The following is a 16,359-nucleotide window of genomic DNA, read 5'->3' as shown; positions in this document are numbered from 1 at the left end:
CACATCGAGTTCCATACAAGTAGTGCCGCCATATTTTCAATGCGAACACCACCGCCGCTAGCTCTAGGTCATGAGTTGGGTAGCATTTTTCGTGATCCTTTAACTGCCGTGATGCATAGGAAATCACTTTTTCTCGTTGCATAAGTACACATCCTAACCCTTGATGGGATGCGTCACTATATACTTCGAAGTCCTCAGAGCCTTCAGGTAATGATAAAATAGGGGCTCTACAAAGTTTTTCTTTAAGGGTCCGAAAAGCGTCCTCTTTTGTTGACCCCCACACATACTTGCTTGACTTTTTTGTTAAGGATGTCAGAGGGATGGCTATTCTTGAGAAGTCCTTTATGAATCTTTAATAATAACCGGCCAATCCTAGGAAGCTTCTTATCTCCGTTGCTGATCTTGGAGTTTCCCATTTCATCACTGCTTCTACCTTGCTTGGGTCTACCATGATACCCTTTTGGTTGATCATGTGTCCGAGAAATTGTACCTCGCGGATCCAAAATTCGCATTTGGAGAATTTGGCATACAACTTCTCTTTTCTTAGTAACTCCATGACTGTAYGTAGGTGACACTCATGCTCTTCTTTGTTRCTTGAGTATATGAGAATGTCATCAATGAAGACGATGATGAATTTGTCTAAGTAGGGCTTGCATATTCGATTCATCAAGTCCATGAATACTGCGGGGGCGTTTGTCAAACCGAAAGGCATGACCACAAACTCGTAGTGCCCATAACGAGTTCTAAATGCCGTCTTTGGGACATCTTCTTCATGTACCCGCAACTGGTGGTAGCCTGAACGTAGGTCGATCTTTGAGAAGTAACCTGCTCCTTGTAGTTGATCGAATAAGTCGTCTATTCGAGGTAGTGGGTATCTATTCTTTATTGTAGCCTTATTCAACTCCCTATAGTCGATGCACATGCGCATCGATCCATCTTTCTTTTTCACAAATAGCACTGGTGCTGCCCATGGGGACGAACTCGGTCGGATGAACCCTTTATCCAACAATTCCTGGATTTGGGTCATCAGTTCTTGTATTTCTGATGGTGCTAGTCGGTAAGGTGACTTAGCAATCGGTGTGGCTCCGGGTGTTAATTCAATCCTAAACTCGACTTGTCTCTCAGGAGGTACTCCTGGTAGGTCATCAGGAAACACATCAGGGAATTCCCAAACCACTAGGACCTCCTCTATAGCTCCCTTTACGAATACATCTTCTAGCTTTGATCACATATATGAGGTTAGCGTAATTGCCAGGCCGACTACCGTACATAGTGATCTCATTCCCTTCTTTATTTCTCACTCGAATTAGTTTCTTGAAGCAAATAATGTGAGCCTGATGTTTAGACAACCAGTCCATTCCTATGACAACATCGAATTCTCTAATGCCCATAGGTAATAARTGGACCTCAAAGTCTTGACCCTCAATTTCTATTGTGCAATTAGCAAAACACTCTCGCACCATGGTGATATTACCATCAGCAGTTTCGACCTCCAAGTTTTGACTAAGTAACGTAGGAGACCTTCCCAATCGCATGCAAAACTTAGTAGAGACAAAAGATTTATTTGCACCCGAATCAAATAACACTTTTGTAGGTATTTTGTTGACTAGAAATGTACCTGTCACTATATCGGGTGTGTCCTTTGCTTCTTTTGCAGTCATCTGGAAGACTCGACCCTTCACCTTTGGCGCATCCGGCTTCTTCCCGCTTGATCCTCCGAGCAACCTCGGTGTTCTTCTTGGGGCATTCCCTTTGGCGATGTCCGGGATCACCACACGAGTAGCAGATAGGTCTAGCCTTGCATTCTTTTGACATGTGCCCAGGCTTTCCATAAGTAAAGCAAACTCCCTTGCCATACCTGCATTCACCTGGATGGTTCCTTCCACATGTGGCGCAAGCAGTTWTTGCCCCATTCTTTCCCCCAAAGACTTGAGTTCTCTTKAATTTTCCCGGGCCAGCTTRATTGATCTTTCTCTTCTTAGTTGCATCCGGGACATAACTGTCCTTCTCAGCAGGGGTGGCCAGCTCTACCGCATCTTGGAAGGTAGTGGGTTTTGACATTCCAACAAGCCTCCTAAGTTCCCTTTTCAGCCCGTCAACAAACCAATTCATCTTCCTCGTCTCGGTATTCACCTGATGCTCTGCAAATCGTGACTTCTCAATAAAGATCTCCACATATTTCTCCACGGTCATGTTTCCTTGCTCCAATTGTAGGAACTCGCTTTCTARTATTCTCAACTGGAGTGGTGAGAAAAACTTTTCGCTCATTAACTCCTTGAATTCCTCCCAAGTGAGGGATGCAGTCCCAGATAGCCCCCTAGTGGCCCTAACTGATTTCCACCATTGCAAAGCATTCGATTTGAACTTGGTTGATGCAAATTGCACCATATCATTTGGTGCGCAATGACATGTCAGAAAACAACTCTCCATCTCATGGAGCCAGTTGATAGCTGCTAGTGGTCCATTTTTTCCCTCGAAAACCGATGGACCGGTGCTGATGAAGGATTTCTAACTACATCCCCTACCACCAGGTTTCTTAACCTCATTATGGTCGAAGAGTGCCTCCCCATTTGACTCCTCATGATTGTGAGATTCGTTCTTAGATGACTCTTTAACTTCATAGTCTTTACTTCTCGGAGGTTCGGTATGCTTCAAATAAGCATCAACCATCTTAAATGTTGCAGTTTGAATGCATTCAAGCATTCCAGGCAAGGCAGCATGCATGCAACGTTCCAACTCCTTGGCGATGTCCACTTCTGGGTGTGCGAGCTGAATCGTTGGTTTATTGGGACCGCTTCGGCTTTCAGTTGGGGTTGAAGTCACACCCTCAACTCGATTATCATCACGACCATTAACATTCATCTACCTTGTCACCCTCTTTGACATTCTATAGTAATGAACATTTCGACCATTAATATGTTTATGCATATTATTTTATTATATATGTATATATATATTGCTACGCGAAGAAAGTAAAATCTTCGTCTTTCTTCCTTGCTCAATGGTTGGGACTCGTCCCCTTACTAACCAGCTCACCATTAAGATGCACTAGGCATACATACAGCTAATATTATCAACCAATTTTGCCAAGTAGTATCATTCATGCAAGTATCATGTAAGTACCGCATACCAGTAGTAAGGTACAATATACTTCTCATCCAACCTTGTAAAGTTTGAGTCCTAATTAGTGAAATGTTTTCAGAATTTTTGAGATCTGTTCATTTCTAACTGTGATTGATGCTTTTCTTGCAGTTAGATATTCTATAACCTTCAAGTAAAGCTTAGGTCGGCAATTATGCATAAACTTATTATCACTTAGTACACTTCTAGATGCTTGGGTCAAACATGAAAAATTTCATAACATAGTGTGACGTAAAGTCACGTACCATGTATTACTTGTGAGAGAGAAAGTTGTTACAAAAATTCCTATTACATCACAAAAATTTGGGATAAGGTGAACCACCAGAACATGCCTCCAAAATATCGACTAACAGAAGTATCCCAAAATGTACTAGATCAGCTAGAAAGTAATAGCTAAATATAGGAAATGAACTTTCAGGTCTCTCTGTCGTAGGCAAACCTCATCCCTAAGGCATATCCGGGAGGTATGGGTCCCTCATCCACTGCTCAAAAGTTACAGACGGCTGGGAGCGCCATAGTGTGCTAACTCTTGGACTCCTTTTGTAGCACTGGACCCAGGCGGTAAGATACTCTTTTACAACACCTACATAATTTGCGGTTGCTCTTTTGTAGAATCGAGACCTATCTCCAATACGCCTAGTCCAAGTCCTAGCGGCTATTCTCCGCTCTTGCGCTAGTTGCAACCTTAATACGTGTCTTTCTTCCCGCATGTTATCCCTTTCCATCAGTGCCTTGAGGTGTGCCCTTTGCAGATTATCAAGCCATCCTCTAATCTTCTCATTTTCTCTTAAGGATCGGGACAATCTATCCTTTGACTCATCAATTGTTCCTTGAAGGGCCACAATCTTTTCTTCCAAATTTGAGCGTGTAGGAGAGCTTGGCATGTACTCTTCGGATGGCTCACATGAGGTTTCCTCTTAGATCGACCCCTGTGATAGCGTACCCCGTGGGGGTATTTGGTTGCCACTTGGAGTGCCTCGTCCCGAATTGCGTCCCACGCTATGGCTCTCACTAGAACGATGACTACCCACCGATTCGCCGTTTGGGCCTAGCCCATAAGGTGTCCTCCGCCCTCCAGGCCCACGCCCGCGTCCTCTCCCCCGGTTGATGGCCCTAGTGTGTATCGTGTGCACCATTTTCCTATAGACCATAAGGAAAACACTACGTTACCTATTGATAAGAATCAAACTTCCTTGTGATGCAAAAAATGTAATACCCCAAATTCTCATGTTCTAGAATCCTCATAAAGTTTAAGCTTAGGCTAAAAGAAGTCTTAACCTATTTCTCTTAAACTAAAGCTCTGATACCAACTTGTCAGGCCCCAATCTTTTTTTTTTTTTATATATAATTTCTTTCGAGTGTCATGACGTCAATCTTTACAACTTAAGTCTCGAACAAAATACGAACTTAAATTTCCAACGCACATAATATGTTTAACATAACTCGTTACATAATTGCGGAAGCGTAAAATACTTTAACATAATCMATGCTAATTAAAATATCTAATCAAGCATGATTCAAAAACATAGTTTCGTCTTTCTTCGTTCAACTCGTCTACTGACAATTGATACCTGAGATATATACATGTGTAGTATAAGCAAAAAGGCTTAGTGAATACAATATGGTTTCATGATCGCATGCACACATAAAACAACGTTTTAGCATATCTTAATTATTATCTTGCAAGTGAGGCCTCGGCTCGTCACTTCTCTWTGCGTATGTGGCGTATTCTATGGACGAGRACTCCAAGACCTCGGAATTGCAAGCCCTCCTTTCATGTCCAACCCACCCCGTACGGTGGACGAATCTTGCCGTATCATACTAGTTGCATATCATTTATTTGCAATATTCACTCATTAATGCAAATCTCATCGTGACATGYAAYATACATCTCATGCAAGTGACAACATAAATCACATATGCATCATCGTCATTCTTTTCACATTATACACATACTTGAATAYCATATWGATAATAGCAAGTCATCATAATCTTTCTCGTCAACATCACCTTTCATATCATGCATATATTTAAATATCATGCACATCAATGTAATCAAGTTATCATCATATGCATATAAACATATCATGCATATATCATGGTAAAATACTTTTATAATAATCATGTATATATCCCATAAAAATCGCATAATGTACTCACATTGACTTGTTAACGTTCAGTAGGCTTTTCTCTGGAAAAACGGCAACCTACATGATAATTGTACCATGATATCTCATTAACGACTAAATTTCTCCAAAAAAGTTAACAAAAGTCAACTATTGTCATTCTGCCCCAACCTAAAGTCAAACTTCATATACGAGCATCTTAGTATACCTCAAACAACTCTATTTGACCTATCATTAACATCCACATAGGTCAAACGAACCAAAAGTCAACCCTTGGTCAACTTAGTCACTCCAAGGAAGACCAGAGCCTTTGTGGCGACCGGAGCCTCTGGTTGTATTGACCAGAGCCTCTGTGGCGACCAGAGCCTATGGTTGTATTGACCTGAGCCTCTGTGGTGACCAGAGCCTCTGTGGGCGACCATACTTAGAAAATAAATTAACATCAAACCAGAGCCTCTCTGGTCTCTCTTCCAGAGCTTCTGGTCTCACGGCCAGAGCCTCTGGTTGAACCAACCCATAGCAAATAATTCGACTAGGACCAGAACCCCTCTGGTCTCTCTTCCAGAGCCTCTGGCTTCACGACCAGAGCCTCTGGTCGAGTTAATACTTAGCAAATAATCCAACCAGGACCATAGCCCCTCTGGTCTCTCTTCTAGAGCCTCTGGTTTCATGACCAGAGCCTCTGGTTGAACTAAGAAAATAATTCAACCAGGACCAGAGCCTCTATGGTCCTACATAGACATTTAAAAGCTAAGATTTGAGACTTACGGCTACAAAGGTCTTACAGAGGACCTACACGAAGCTAGAGGACCTACACGAAGCTAACCAAATAAGGAACATGGATGATATTTGAGTGTTTTACCTCTAAACGCAGATAATGGATGGGCACTTTGAGCTCTGATTTCTCTCCCGATACTCAATGAGATCTTAAGAAGTTAGAATGCAAACTGTAGAGCAATGTGAAGTCTATTTATATGCTGAGGTTTTTGACGCAATAGTTGAATAATCGGACCAATGGGGAGCTTCAAAGGAGAGGTCGGTATCATATCTCTGAATTGCAAATATTTACAAAACAGGTCCTTCTGCTAGACTTGCTCGTCTCTGACCTGACAGAGGTTGCTTTCACACTTCTGCGTTGCAGGTCTGGAGCATAGGTAAAAAACAGACCCTTCTGCATTTGCAGGTCTGGTGCAAATTTTACAGAACAGGTCCTTCTGATTTGGACCTGTTTACCTTTGACCCGACCCCTTTAACTTTCGCGAATTTACAACTTTTACCCATGTCCCGACATTCTCTATCACTTAAGGTCCGAACTTTAAACTTATTTTGAGAGTTCGATTACTACTTCCTCAACTAACTACATAAGTATTTTAACACCTCAAACGAATTTAATAAATGAAAATTATCTATTTAAAGACCCGTACGATATATATATATATATATATATATAAAATTTTTGGGTTTTATAGTTTCTCATTTGTCAAATTTGCAAATCTTATATCAAAAAGTATTCCAGAACATACAGCAGTGGGTGAGTGAATTAAATCTTTTTAGATTTATTGTATTGTTTAAATTAATTATACATTGTACTCTCATTGAAGTTAAACATGGTTATGTTAACTTTTTGATGATTACATAGACGTAATTGTGAGGTTATTGTTTGTGAGACAATGGTGACTCTTCCAGATAACAATGGAAAAGCCTAAAGAAGGATGCAGGTTGAGATGCAGGATTTGGAGTAAGTATTTTTACTTTAATTTACTAACAGCAATCTTCAGAAACTATATAATTCTTTTCTTACAATTTATTTAAGGGAATTAAAATCCAAGTGACATTGTGGGATGCGTTCGCTCAGGAATTTAATGATTATATTTCTACTAACAAGGACAACGGGATTGTTATTCTTGTAATTCAGTTTGCAATGGTGAAAATTTATAGAGGTTTGTCTGACTCATAACATATATATTTCTTTCAAGCAATGTTATGTTAACTTCCTTCATTTGTTTGTTTAAGAAAAACAATTTCTTTCTAACTCATTCAATGGTACGAGGTTGTTCATCAATTCAGATATTGATGAAATTAAGGATGTTAAGAAAAGGTCAGCAGATATTTTTTCATTTATCTCTGTTATATATATCTTATATTTTTAATAGACATTGTTGTTTACTTATACTTCTGATTCAATAGTTTGATTCGGGAGAGTGGCGAATCTCTTTCAATGCTCTCTGGATTGTCTTATTCATATCGTGAAGATTTTCTAGACAGAACCAGTAGAGCAAACGTTGTTGAAATTAGTGAAACTGTTGAGGTACTTATTTTTTTAGATTGTTTCTATTCATTCAGTAATTGCATTTTATCATAACATATCGTACTTTATACAGGCGAAATCACTAATTATATTAGGAACAGTGAAATCATTTAAGAAGGATGTTCCTTGGTTTTACATGGGTTGCACCACAAGGTTCAACCCACGTACACTATAACCGACAAGGATGATGGATCGGGTATGAAAGAAGAGAGTGAAAGTATTGAATGTACAACTGATAGATGCAGAGGTAAAAAGACTGAGGATTTGCCAAAGTAAGTAACAGCTACATAACAATACTTTTCATTAACTTTTGAACACTTACATTAATGTTCACTTAATAATCATATAGGTTTAGAATTTCTTTGAGAGTTCAAGATCATACTGGAATTATATCATTGACATTATTTGATCGGGAAGCTAATAAAATTTTGAATCAATCTGCCACAGAGTTGTATGAAAAAGTTAAAGAGGTATGATTAGAAGTGTTATCTTTTTTTTCCTAAGTTTTTTTTGGATTCCAAATTCCTGTTAATGTAAAAGGTGTTTGTTTTTTTCAGAGTGGTGATTTAGATATGTTTCCGGATGAGTTGGATGTTTTGCTCGATCGAAAATTTGCAATATAGATTGACATAACTGATTAAAACATTAAGAACAGTTGTTTCATTTATGGTATTTAAAAGCTAACAGATGCTGATGCCATCTTGAATGTATTGGAGATGAGATATGCTTCTCAACAGGTGCTGATTATCATTTGAAGAAAATTCATCCAATTTAGTCTAAAATCTTTGTTAGTCTAACATTATTTTATGATTTACTCTGCAGCCTACTGAATCGGAATCAGTAAATCTATATTCAATAGATTTCAGTTCTCAAGAGAAGTTAAAGGTATTATAAAAGCCACCTTCAATGTAGTTTGTAAATTTAAATGGAAGCAACTCATTCTTCAAATGTCATAACTGATTATTGTCTTATTTGAAGGATGTTGTATCATTTACTGGTGAGAATGCAACACCCTCCAATGTGGATAAGAGCACTGCAGACAGCCCGAAATCACAAGAGAAGTTGTATGACAGAAGGCTTGGGAAAGGAATTGATAAGAAGCGTGGTTTTGAAGGTTGGTCTAATGTCGATCAGAAAGGAAAAGGATTGGCTACAAAAACATTAAAAATCCCTAAAGTTGAAAAGTAATATTCTTGCTTTTTGATGAACAATTACATTGAAACTCGTATTTGGTATTGTTTTTCTGGTTCAATTTTGGTTTGGACAATGATCTGTGAATTGGTAATTATATTATGGTATATGTTTTGACTATTATTTGTCTTGGATCTAATATTAAACTTATTTGAATGACTACATAATTTTGTTGTACTTGATTTTCATGTTTAAGAACATTGTCTCTAGTTGTAAATATTTAACTTTTTTTGGACGAAGAGGCTCTGGGCAGATGAATAAAAGGCTGTGAATGATTAGATGGCCTTTAGTCTGAATCTTTCTAGGCCTTCATTGATTTATCACACGGCCTCTGCATACTGCATGCATAAATTCTGCCTTGCTATACAGAGATCTGAAGTATGAAGAGTTTTTCTTCAACGTAATTTCAAGATTAGAAGCTTTGTATTTAACTTAGCTTCACTTGCAAGTTAAGTATAAGACTTAAAAGATAAGTCTCTACAACCCCTTTTGCATATTTGTGCGTGTTGATGTGTATTTGAAACCTCGGAAAATATTCCAATACGTGATACACGAATCAGAGGGGATGTGATTCATATTCATGTATTAACAAGAGGATCTCTGGTACTAAGTATTTCCCTTTTTTTAGACCCAGAGGTTGTACACACATCGACAAAAGGATGTGTTGCACTAGAGGGCCTTTATTTGGGCGTACTTTTGGTTGGTGAGTCTACACAGAGACAGAGCTCTTAGTCAACAGTTAAGTGTATCATATACGAAGGTCGTCCTGTATTTCGATGATCATGAAGATTCCTAATTAAATACTTATTTGTCAAAGTGAAGTCTGTAGTCCTTTTCCAGAGTTAAAATGAAAGATTATTCAGAGTCACAAGTCTGAAGGATCTTTCCATAGATAGAGGATATGGGTTGTAGATGCAAAGCCTGTGTGTAGATCTGCATGAACCACGTAATCAAGCTTAGAGGCTTTGCGTAGTACATGCAGATCCTCTGTGTAGTTCTGTATAAGGCACGGAGTCAGACTCAGAAGTTCTGCGTAGTACATATACAGACGGAGCTCTTACTCAAGAGTTAAGTGTATCATATACAAAGGTCGTCCTGTATTTCGATGATCATAAAGGCTTCTAAATAAATACTTATTTCACGAATAACCTCTAAGATCCTTTTCTAGAGTTAAATGAGAAGGTTATTCAGAGTCACAAGTATGTAAAAATCTTACATACACAGACGCTCTACGTTGTACATGTAGAGCCTCTGTGCAGCTCTGCATTGAGCATAGAACCAAGCTCAGGTGCCCTGCATGGTACATGCAGATACTCTGCATAGTTCTGTATGAAGCACGGAGTTAGGCTGAGAGGCTCTGCGTACAACGCGTAGAGACAGAGCTCTTACTCAAGAGCTAAGTGTATTATTTACAAAGGCCATCATGTATTTCGATGATCGTAAAGACTTCTAAATAAATACTTATTTGACAAACACAAGTTTGAAGTCCTTTTCCAAAGTCAAATTATAATATTACTCATAGTCACAAGTCTGAACAAACCTTCCTTACATAGAGCCTCTGCCTTCTACATGCAGGGCCTCTATGTACATTTGCATTGAGTAGGGAATCAGGCTAAGAAAGTCTGTATAGTACATGCAGATCCTCTGTGTAGCTCTGCATTAAGCACAGAACTAGGCTCAGAGAGTATGCGTAGTACATGCAAAGCCTGTATGTAGCTCTATATGAGTTACGGAATCAGGCTCAGAGGCTCTACATAGTACATGCAGAGCCTTTGTGTAGTTCTGTATGAAGCACGACGTCAAGCATACAGGGTCTGCGTAGTACATGAAGAGATGGAGCTCTTACTCAAGAGTTAAGTGTATCATATACAAAGGCCATCCTGTATTTCGATGATCATAGAGGCTTATAAATAAATACTTATTTCATGAAGATAGGTCTGAAGTTCTTTTCCAGAGTTAAATTAGAAGGTTATTCAGAGTCACAAGTCTGTAGAAATCTTACTTACACAGAGGCTATGCGTTATACATGCAGAGCCTTTGTGCAGCTCTACACTAAACACAGAACCAGGCTCAGGTGCGCTGCGTAGTACATGCAGATACTCTGCGTAGTTCTGTATGAAGCACGAAGTCAGGCTCAGAGGCTCTGCATAGGACGTGCAGAGACAGAGCTCTTACTCAAGAGCTAAGTGTATTATATACAAAGGTCGTCTTGTATATCGATGATCATAAAGACCTCTAAATAAATATTTATTTGATAAACACAACTTTGAAGTCCTTTTCAAAAGTCAAATTATAATATTACTCAGAGTCACAAGTCTGAACGAACCTTCGTACATAGAGCCTCTGCCTTATTCATGAAGGGCCTCTATGTACCTTTGCATTGAGTAGGGAATCAGGCTAAGAAGGCCTGCATAGTAAATGCAGATCCTCTGTGTAGCTATGCATTAAGCACGAAACTAGGCTCAGAGGGTATGTATAGTACATGCAGAGCCTGTGTGTAGTTTTGTATGAGTTACGGAATCAGTCGTAGAGGCTCTACGTAGTTCATGCAGAGCCTTTAAGGCAGCTACTCCCATGGAATGCACACATGGTTCAGACTCTCACGCAAGACTTCCAATTATCATCAGAGAAGGACATCTTAGTCGTCTTCTTGTAATTGTTGAGCCAAAATCTCGAATATGTCAAGAGACTGTTACTCAAGAGTTAAGCGTATCATATACGGAGGCCTTCCTGTATTTCGTCGATCATCAAGAATTCTCTGTGTAAAGGTTAAGTGATTGATGAAGAGCTCGACTACGGAGACAGAGGCTTTGTGTAATACATGCAGAGCCTCTTACGCTTCTACTCCCATGGAATGCGCAGATGGTTCAGACTTTCGCCCAAGAACTCCAATAAGCATGGGAGGATGATATCTTATGAAGAAGTGGTGATGAAACGATTTAGGTACGTTTTGGACGAAATAGTTAAAATAGTACTCTTTGTGAATTTCAGAGTTTTTACACTAACTCTGAAATATGTTCCCCATTCGTTGGTGTTGCCCAAATCTGGAAAATGATGCACTACTTCGGCAGTACAAACTACAAACTTTGTAAGGACCATACAGACCTCCAGGTCTGAAGTAAAAATTCCAGACTTAAATCCTAAACCTGGCAAATAGACATCAGATTACTTTCCACACTTACAGCCAGCAATTCATAAATTCGATGTTTTAATTTATTTTATTAACCTAATTCAGATTTAGATTTAGATGTACATTTAAAACTGAATATTCAAAATTCAAAATTTCAATCATTACCAGTTGTAATCCCCATAAAATCGGAAATTTGTTTCAAAGTTGTTTTCTTATCCCGATTTTCCATCATTGGACGTGGTTTTAGATGTTGGTTCAATTTTGAAACTTATCATCAATCAGATTGCGATACTTATCTATTCTAAGGTACCGTAACTTGGATAAAGTAGCGAATTTGAAAATTTTCATTAATTGGTAAACTCAAAACTTCAGTCATTATCGGTTGTAATCTCTTTAAAATCGGATATTTGCTTCAAAGTTGTTTTCATACCCCGAATTTGCATCATGGGACATGGTTTTAAATCGTAGTTCAATTTTCCTACTTCACATTCCTCAAATTGTCAACATTTCTCAGCTTCAAAGAAGAACAATGAAAACATATTGCTTACTTGGGGTAAGGTATGATAAGTGCATACAATGTCTAACTTTAAAATGTTGATTAATTCATAAATGTTTTTCCTTCTACATATTAATGGATATGAAGAATATTACATTCATTCAAGATCTTCACATACAAAAGGATGATTTCACTATCAAGTTCAGAATCATTCGACTATGGTATCAACTGCTTTTAAAAACACTCATGAAATGTATTCCATGAAAATGAAATTAATGGATGAACAGGTAAATTCTTATTTAATTTTAAAAATTTAGTATTATATTCATCATCTTTCGTTATTATCTTAACTTCTGAATATCTTCATATTATTACTACTCATTACTTTTTTTTTTATGTTTTTAGGGAACTAAAATCCATGCAAATGTTTTACCAAAATGGGTGCCTATGTTCAGAAATTTACTTCATAAAGGGACTGTGAAATTGAAACCTGTAAATCTTCATCCAACAAATTTCAGTTCTGAAGAGAAGTTGAAGGTATTATAAATGGTACCTTCATTATAGTTTCTAAATTTAAATGAATGCAATTCGTTCTTAAAATGGCATAACTAATTATTGTCTTATTTGAAGGTTGCTGTAACATGTATTGGTGAGAGTGCAACAGCCGCGAATGTGGATAAGAGGACAACAAATAGTCTGGAGTTACAAGAGAAGGTGTACGAGAGAAGGCTTGGTAAAGGAATTAACAAAAGCATCATTTTGAAGGTAGTTATGGTGCCGATCAGAAAGGGAAAGGATGGCAAACCAAAACCTTAATAGTTGAAAAAGGTGAAAAGTGATATTCTTTGCTTGATGAACAATTAGATTCAAACTCGAATTTAGTATTTCTTTTGTGGTTGAATTATGATTTGAACATTTATTTCTCAATTGATGATTATATTATGCTATACATTTTAATTATTATTTGTTTTGCATTTAATATTAAAGAGTTTTTCATAACTACATAATTCTGTTGTTATAGCAATCACAAGCTTTAATGACAACATTCTTCTTAGAAGTACGCATTGATAAGTGAGTATTCTGAATCCTTCTTCGCCTTAATTAATTTATCCSCCGGCTTCTACATGCCGCATGCAGAGCGTCTGCATGCCGYATGCAGAGCGTCTGCATGCCGCATGCAGAGCTTCTGCATGCTGCATGCGGAGCTTTTGACTTTTCTAGACATATCTCTGAAGTGTAAATAGTTTTACAAGAGAGTAATTTCAAAAGTACAACTCTTGTATTWAACCTATGAACACTTGCAAGTTAAATCTAAGACTTGGAAGATAACTCTGATAGGTTTGATTCCAAACTTATACAATAACTTTCATACATTGTTTCATAGAAGTATAATGTGYATTAAAATTTAAACCATGTAGCACGACACCAAAGTAGTACTAAACAAACTTCATATCTGGACATAGATTCTATAGTGTAAGTCTGAAGCGTCATTTTGAAGAGTTCACTCAACCCAATTCTGAAATCTTACTTTCAAGATGTCTCAGTCTAAACTACAATACAAATGTTACTAATCGTACATGCARTCGTTCTGYTGCGCCAATGGAAATGTATGAATTCTAATTTGCTATGCCTCAAATGTTTTCTAAAAACTCATTTTAGATAGTTAGTACAAATCGGTGCGCAATGAACGGCTTCTTCAAACTTTAAAAAGACTTGTAATCGTATAATKCAACTCATAACTACAACTTTTAATGGAATAACAATCATGATACTTTTTTCACTTACGAAAACAATTCTCATACTTTTTTCCAAATTTATGACACTGGTGTGGTGTTGATTTACTGAGTTTTTCATGTCCTTAACTCTGTTAATATAAAACTGCGATTTTTTACATTCCAAATGTTTTCTCAAATTCATTTTACATAGTTACTACAGAACTGTAAAAAATTAACCTTCCACAAATTGTCTCTCATTCATCWAGCTTAGCAAATTGTTGAAATGTTTTTTTCAACGAGAACACACGGCTTTATATTTTCCAGAGTTATATTGTGTAGTTATTTGTCAAACTTAGAATAAAACTACAATACTTTTTCTCCAACTTAAAACTCTGTTATGGCATTGGCTTTCATAGTTTGCAGAGTTTGTAAATATGTTAATGTACAAAGTTGAAATATGCAATATGGTTTTCCAAGTACTTATTATTTCAGGTCTTTTACATTTAATAGTTAACAGTCTGAATGCCACACTTGAACATGAAACTGCATCCTTTCCATAACATGGTAACGACATAGGTTATKTTAAGTGATAATTTTATAAATTAATTTAAATATATCATTTATATTACCTTTAGGTTTTCCTCRTAAGAAAAGTATGCTATCTGAATATGTAGATAATACAAGTACTAATTGCAAATCCAAACAAGATTCTGCAAAACACTATTTGTGCGGAAAAGGCTATGAAGAATCAAATGATGAAAGGTTTTGAAGGACGCATCTGAGGATGGAATTTGAATGGACATCGTATAACACTTTTAAATCTTTATGCATAAAAAGAAGGTCATATGTAAAATGTGTTCCAAAATAAGATGAATATATTGGAAGTASTATTAACAAATTAGATATCCCTYTCCTTCRGTTTCTAAAACCCAGTCAAATCAAACCTATTCAAAAGTAAACTAAAAAGGAAAGTTGCACAGAGTTATAGAAATGAAGAACATATAAATATTAAACATTGTATATACTCATAGTAACTCCTCCTCTAATACCTTATTAGCCATCTGATTATTACAAAAGGGGTTGAAAGGAATGAAGCMTGGTCCCATGCAATCACCCTKCTTTTCAATACCACAAGAAAGAGAGTGAGTGCATCGAACCAGGCAATATCCCTCACAAACCACTACTTGTTTGCTTCTCTGAACAGACCATTGACTTCGTCTTCTTCTTCCTTTAAACCCTAATATTGGTTCACGAAAGTTTAATTTGCAGACAGGCAAAAAAGATAGAGACTAGAGTGTAGTGTGAATTGTATTGGAAATCGTAAAGGTCCGTATAGTATAGATTATAAAAATATATTTTTAAAAATGACGGTTGAAATGACCTCCTAAAGTTTTAAATAAATTTATATTCTTTTCAATTCCAGTTATTGAAGAAATAAAATGTTTACTTCTCATCCACTTTCGACTTTTGGGCTTCTCTGTTCCTTTGGTACYGCAAACCAGAGAGACATGGACGGCTGCTCCGTGTTATYTCTGATCAAACAAACGGAGCACAAAAGGGTTATAACGATGGTGGTTCCGACGATGACAAAGAAGTTTTCCGCCCAACAAAATTCACTGTGTCCAAGACTTGTAAGGATATCAATGATCGATCCCTATGCAACCGATTCTTCWGGAGATGAAGATGASGAGCATTTCGGACGRTGGCGTGTGAAGAAGTATGTCAATGAAATTAACATACAAACGTCATGCAAAACTACAATGATGCCTGTCAACGGCAAGAAGACGATGACTGGAAATAGGCCATCAGCTCAAGAAGAGAAACAGAAGCCTATGAAGAAGAAGAGAACTTCGGCGGGTAACATTAGGAAATTCCGAGGAGTCCGATAAAGGCCTTGGGGTAAGYAGGCAGTGGAGATTAGGGATCCGGCTACACGTATCCGGTTGTGGTTGGGGACGTATGATACGGCAGAGGAGGCTGCTAGGGTGTATATGTTAGACCCCATAATTTATAAGTGTAAAAGTAATGAAGAACAATAAGTGATGAAGAACCAGAAGACCGATAAAGACATTAAGGCAGAATTGACCAAGTCTGGAGAAGAAACAGAGGGTCGATGAACAACCAGAGATGCGATGGAAAGAGCATCTTCATCACCACTCTGGTCAACAACACTTAGAGTTTTCTTCAGCAATTCAACCAGAGGCATACGATGAGAATATGAAGATAAGGTTGAATCATCATCCCATTAAATA

At 37.6% G+C, this 16,359-nt stretch overlaps 1 protein-coding gene across 1 annotated transcript; it reads right to left on the bottom strand.

Moving 5' to 3' along the window:
- Positions 1-352: 352 nt before the first annotated feature.
- Positions 353-2,430, bottom strand: LOC112502086. The gene is made up of 3 exons (XM_025105910.1): positions 1,619-2,430; positions 1,302-1,521; positions 353-1,219 (listed from the first exon to the last, which is right to left on the bottom strand). Exons 1-3 carry the CDS (start codon positions 2,428-2,430, stop codon positions 353-355), a joined length of 1,899 nt encoding a protein of 632 aa, XP_024961678.1.
- Positions 2,431-16,359: the final 13,929 nt, after the last annotated feature.

This window comes from Cynara cardunculus, unplaced genomic scaffold (assembly GCF_001531365.2).
Source record: "Cynara cardunculus var. scolymus isolate 2C unplaced genomic scaffold, CcrdV1 Un_Scaffold_907, whole genome shotgun sequence".
Classification (NCBI taxonomy): Eukaryota; Viridiplantae; Streptophyta; class Magnoliopsida; order Asterales; family Asteraceae; genus Cynara; species Cynara cardunculus.
This window is presented reverse-complemented; position numbering and strand designations above follow the sequence as displayed.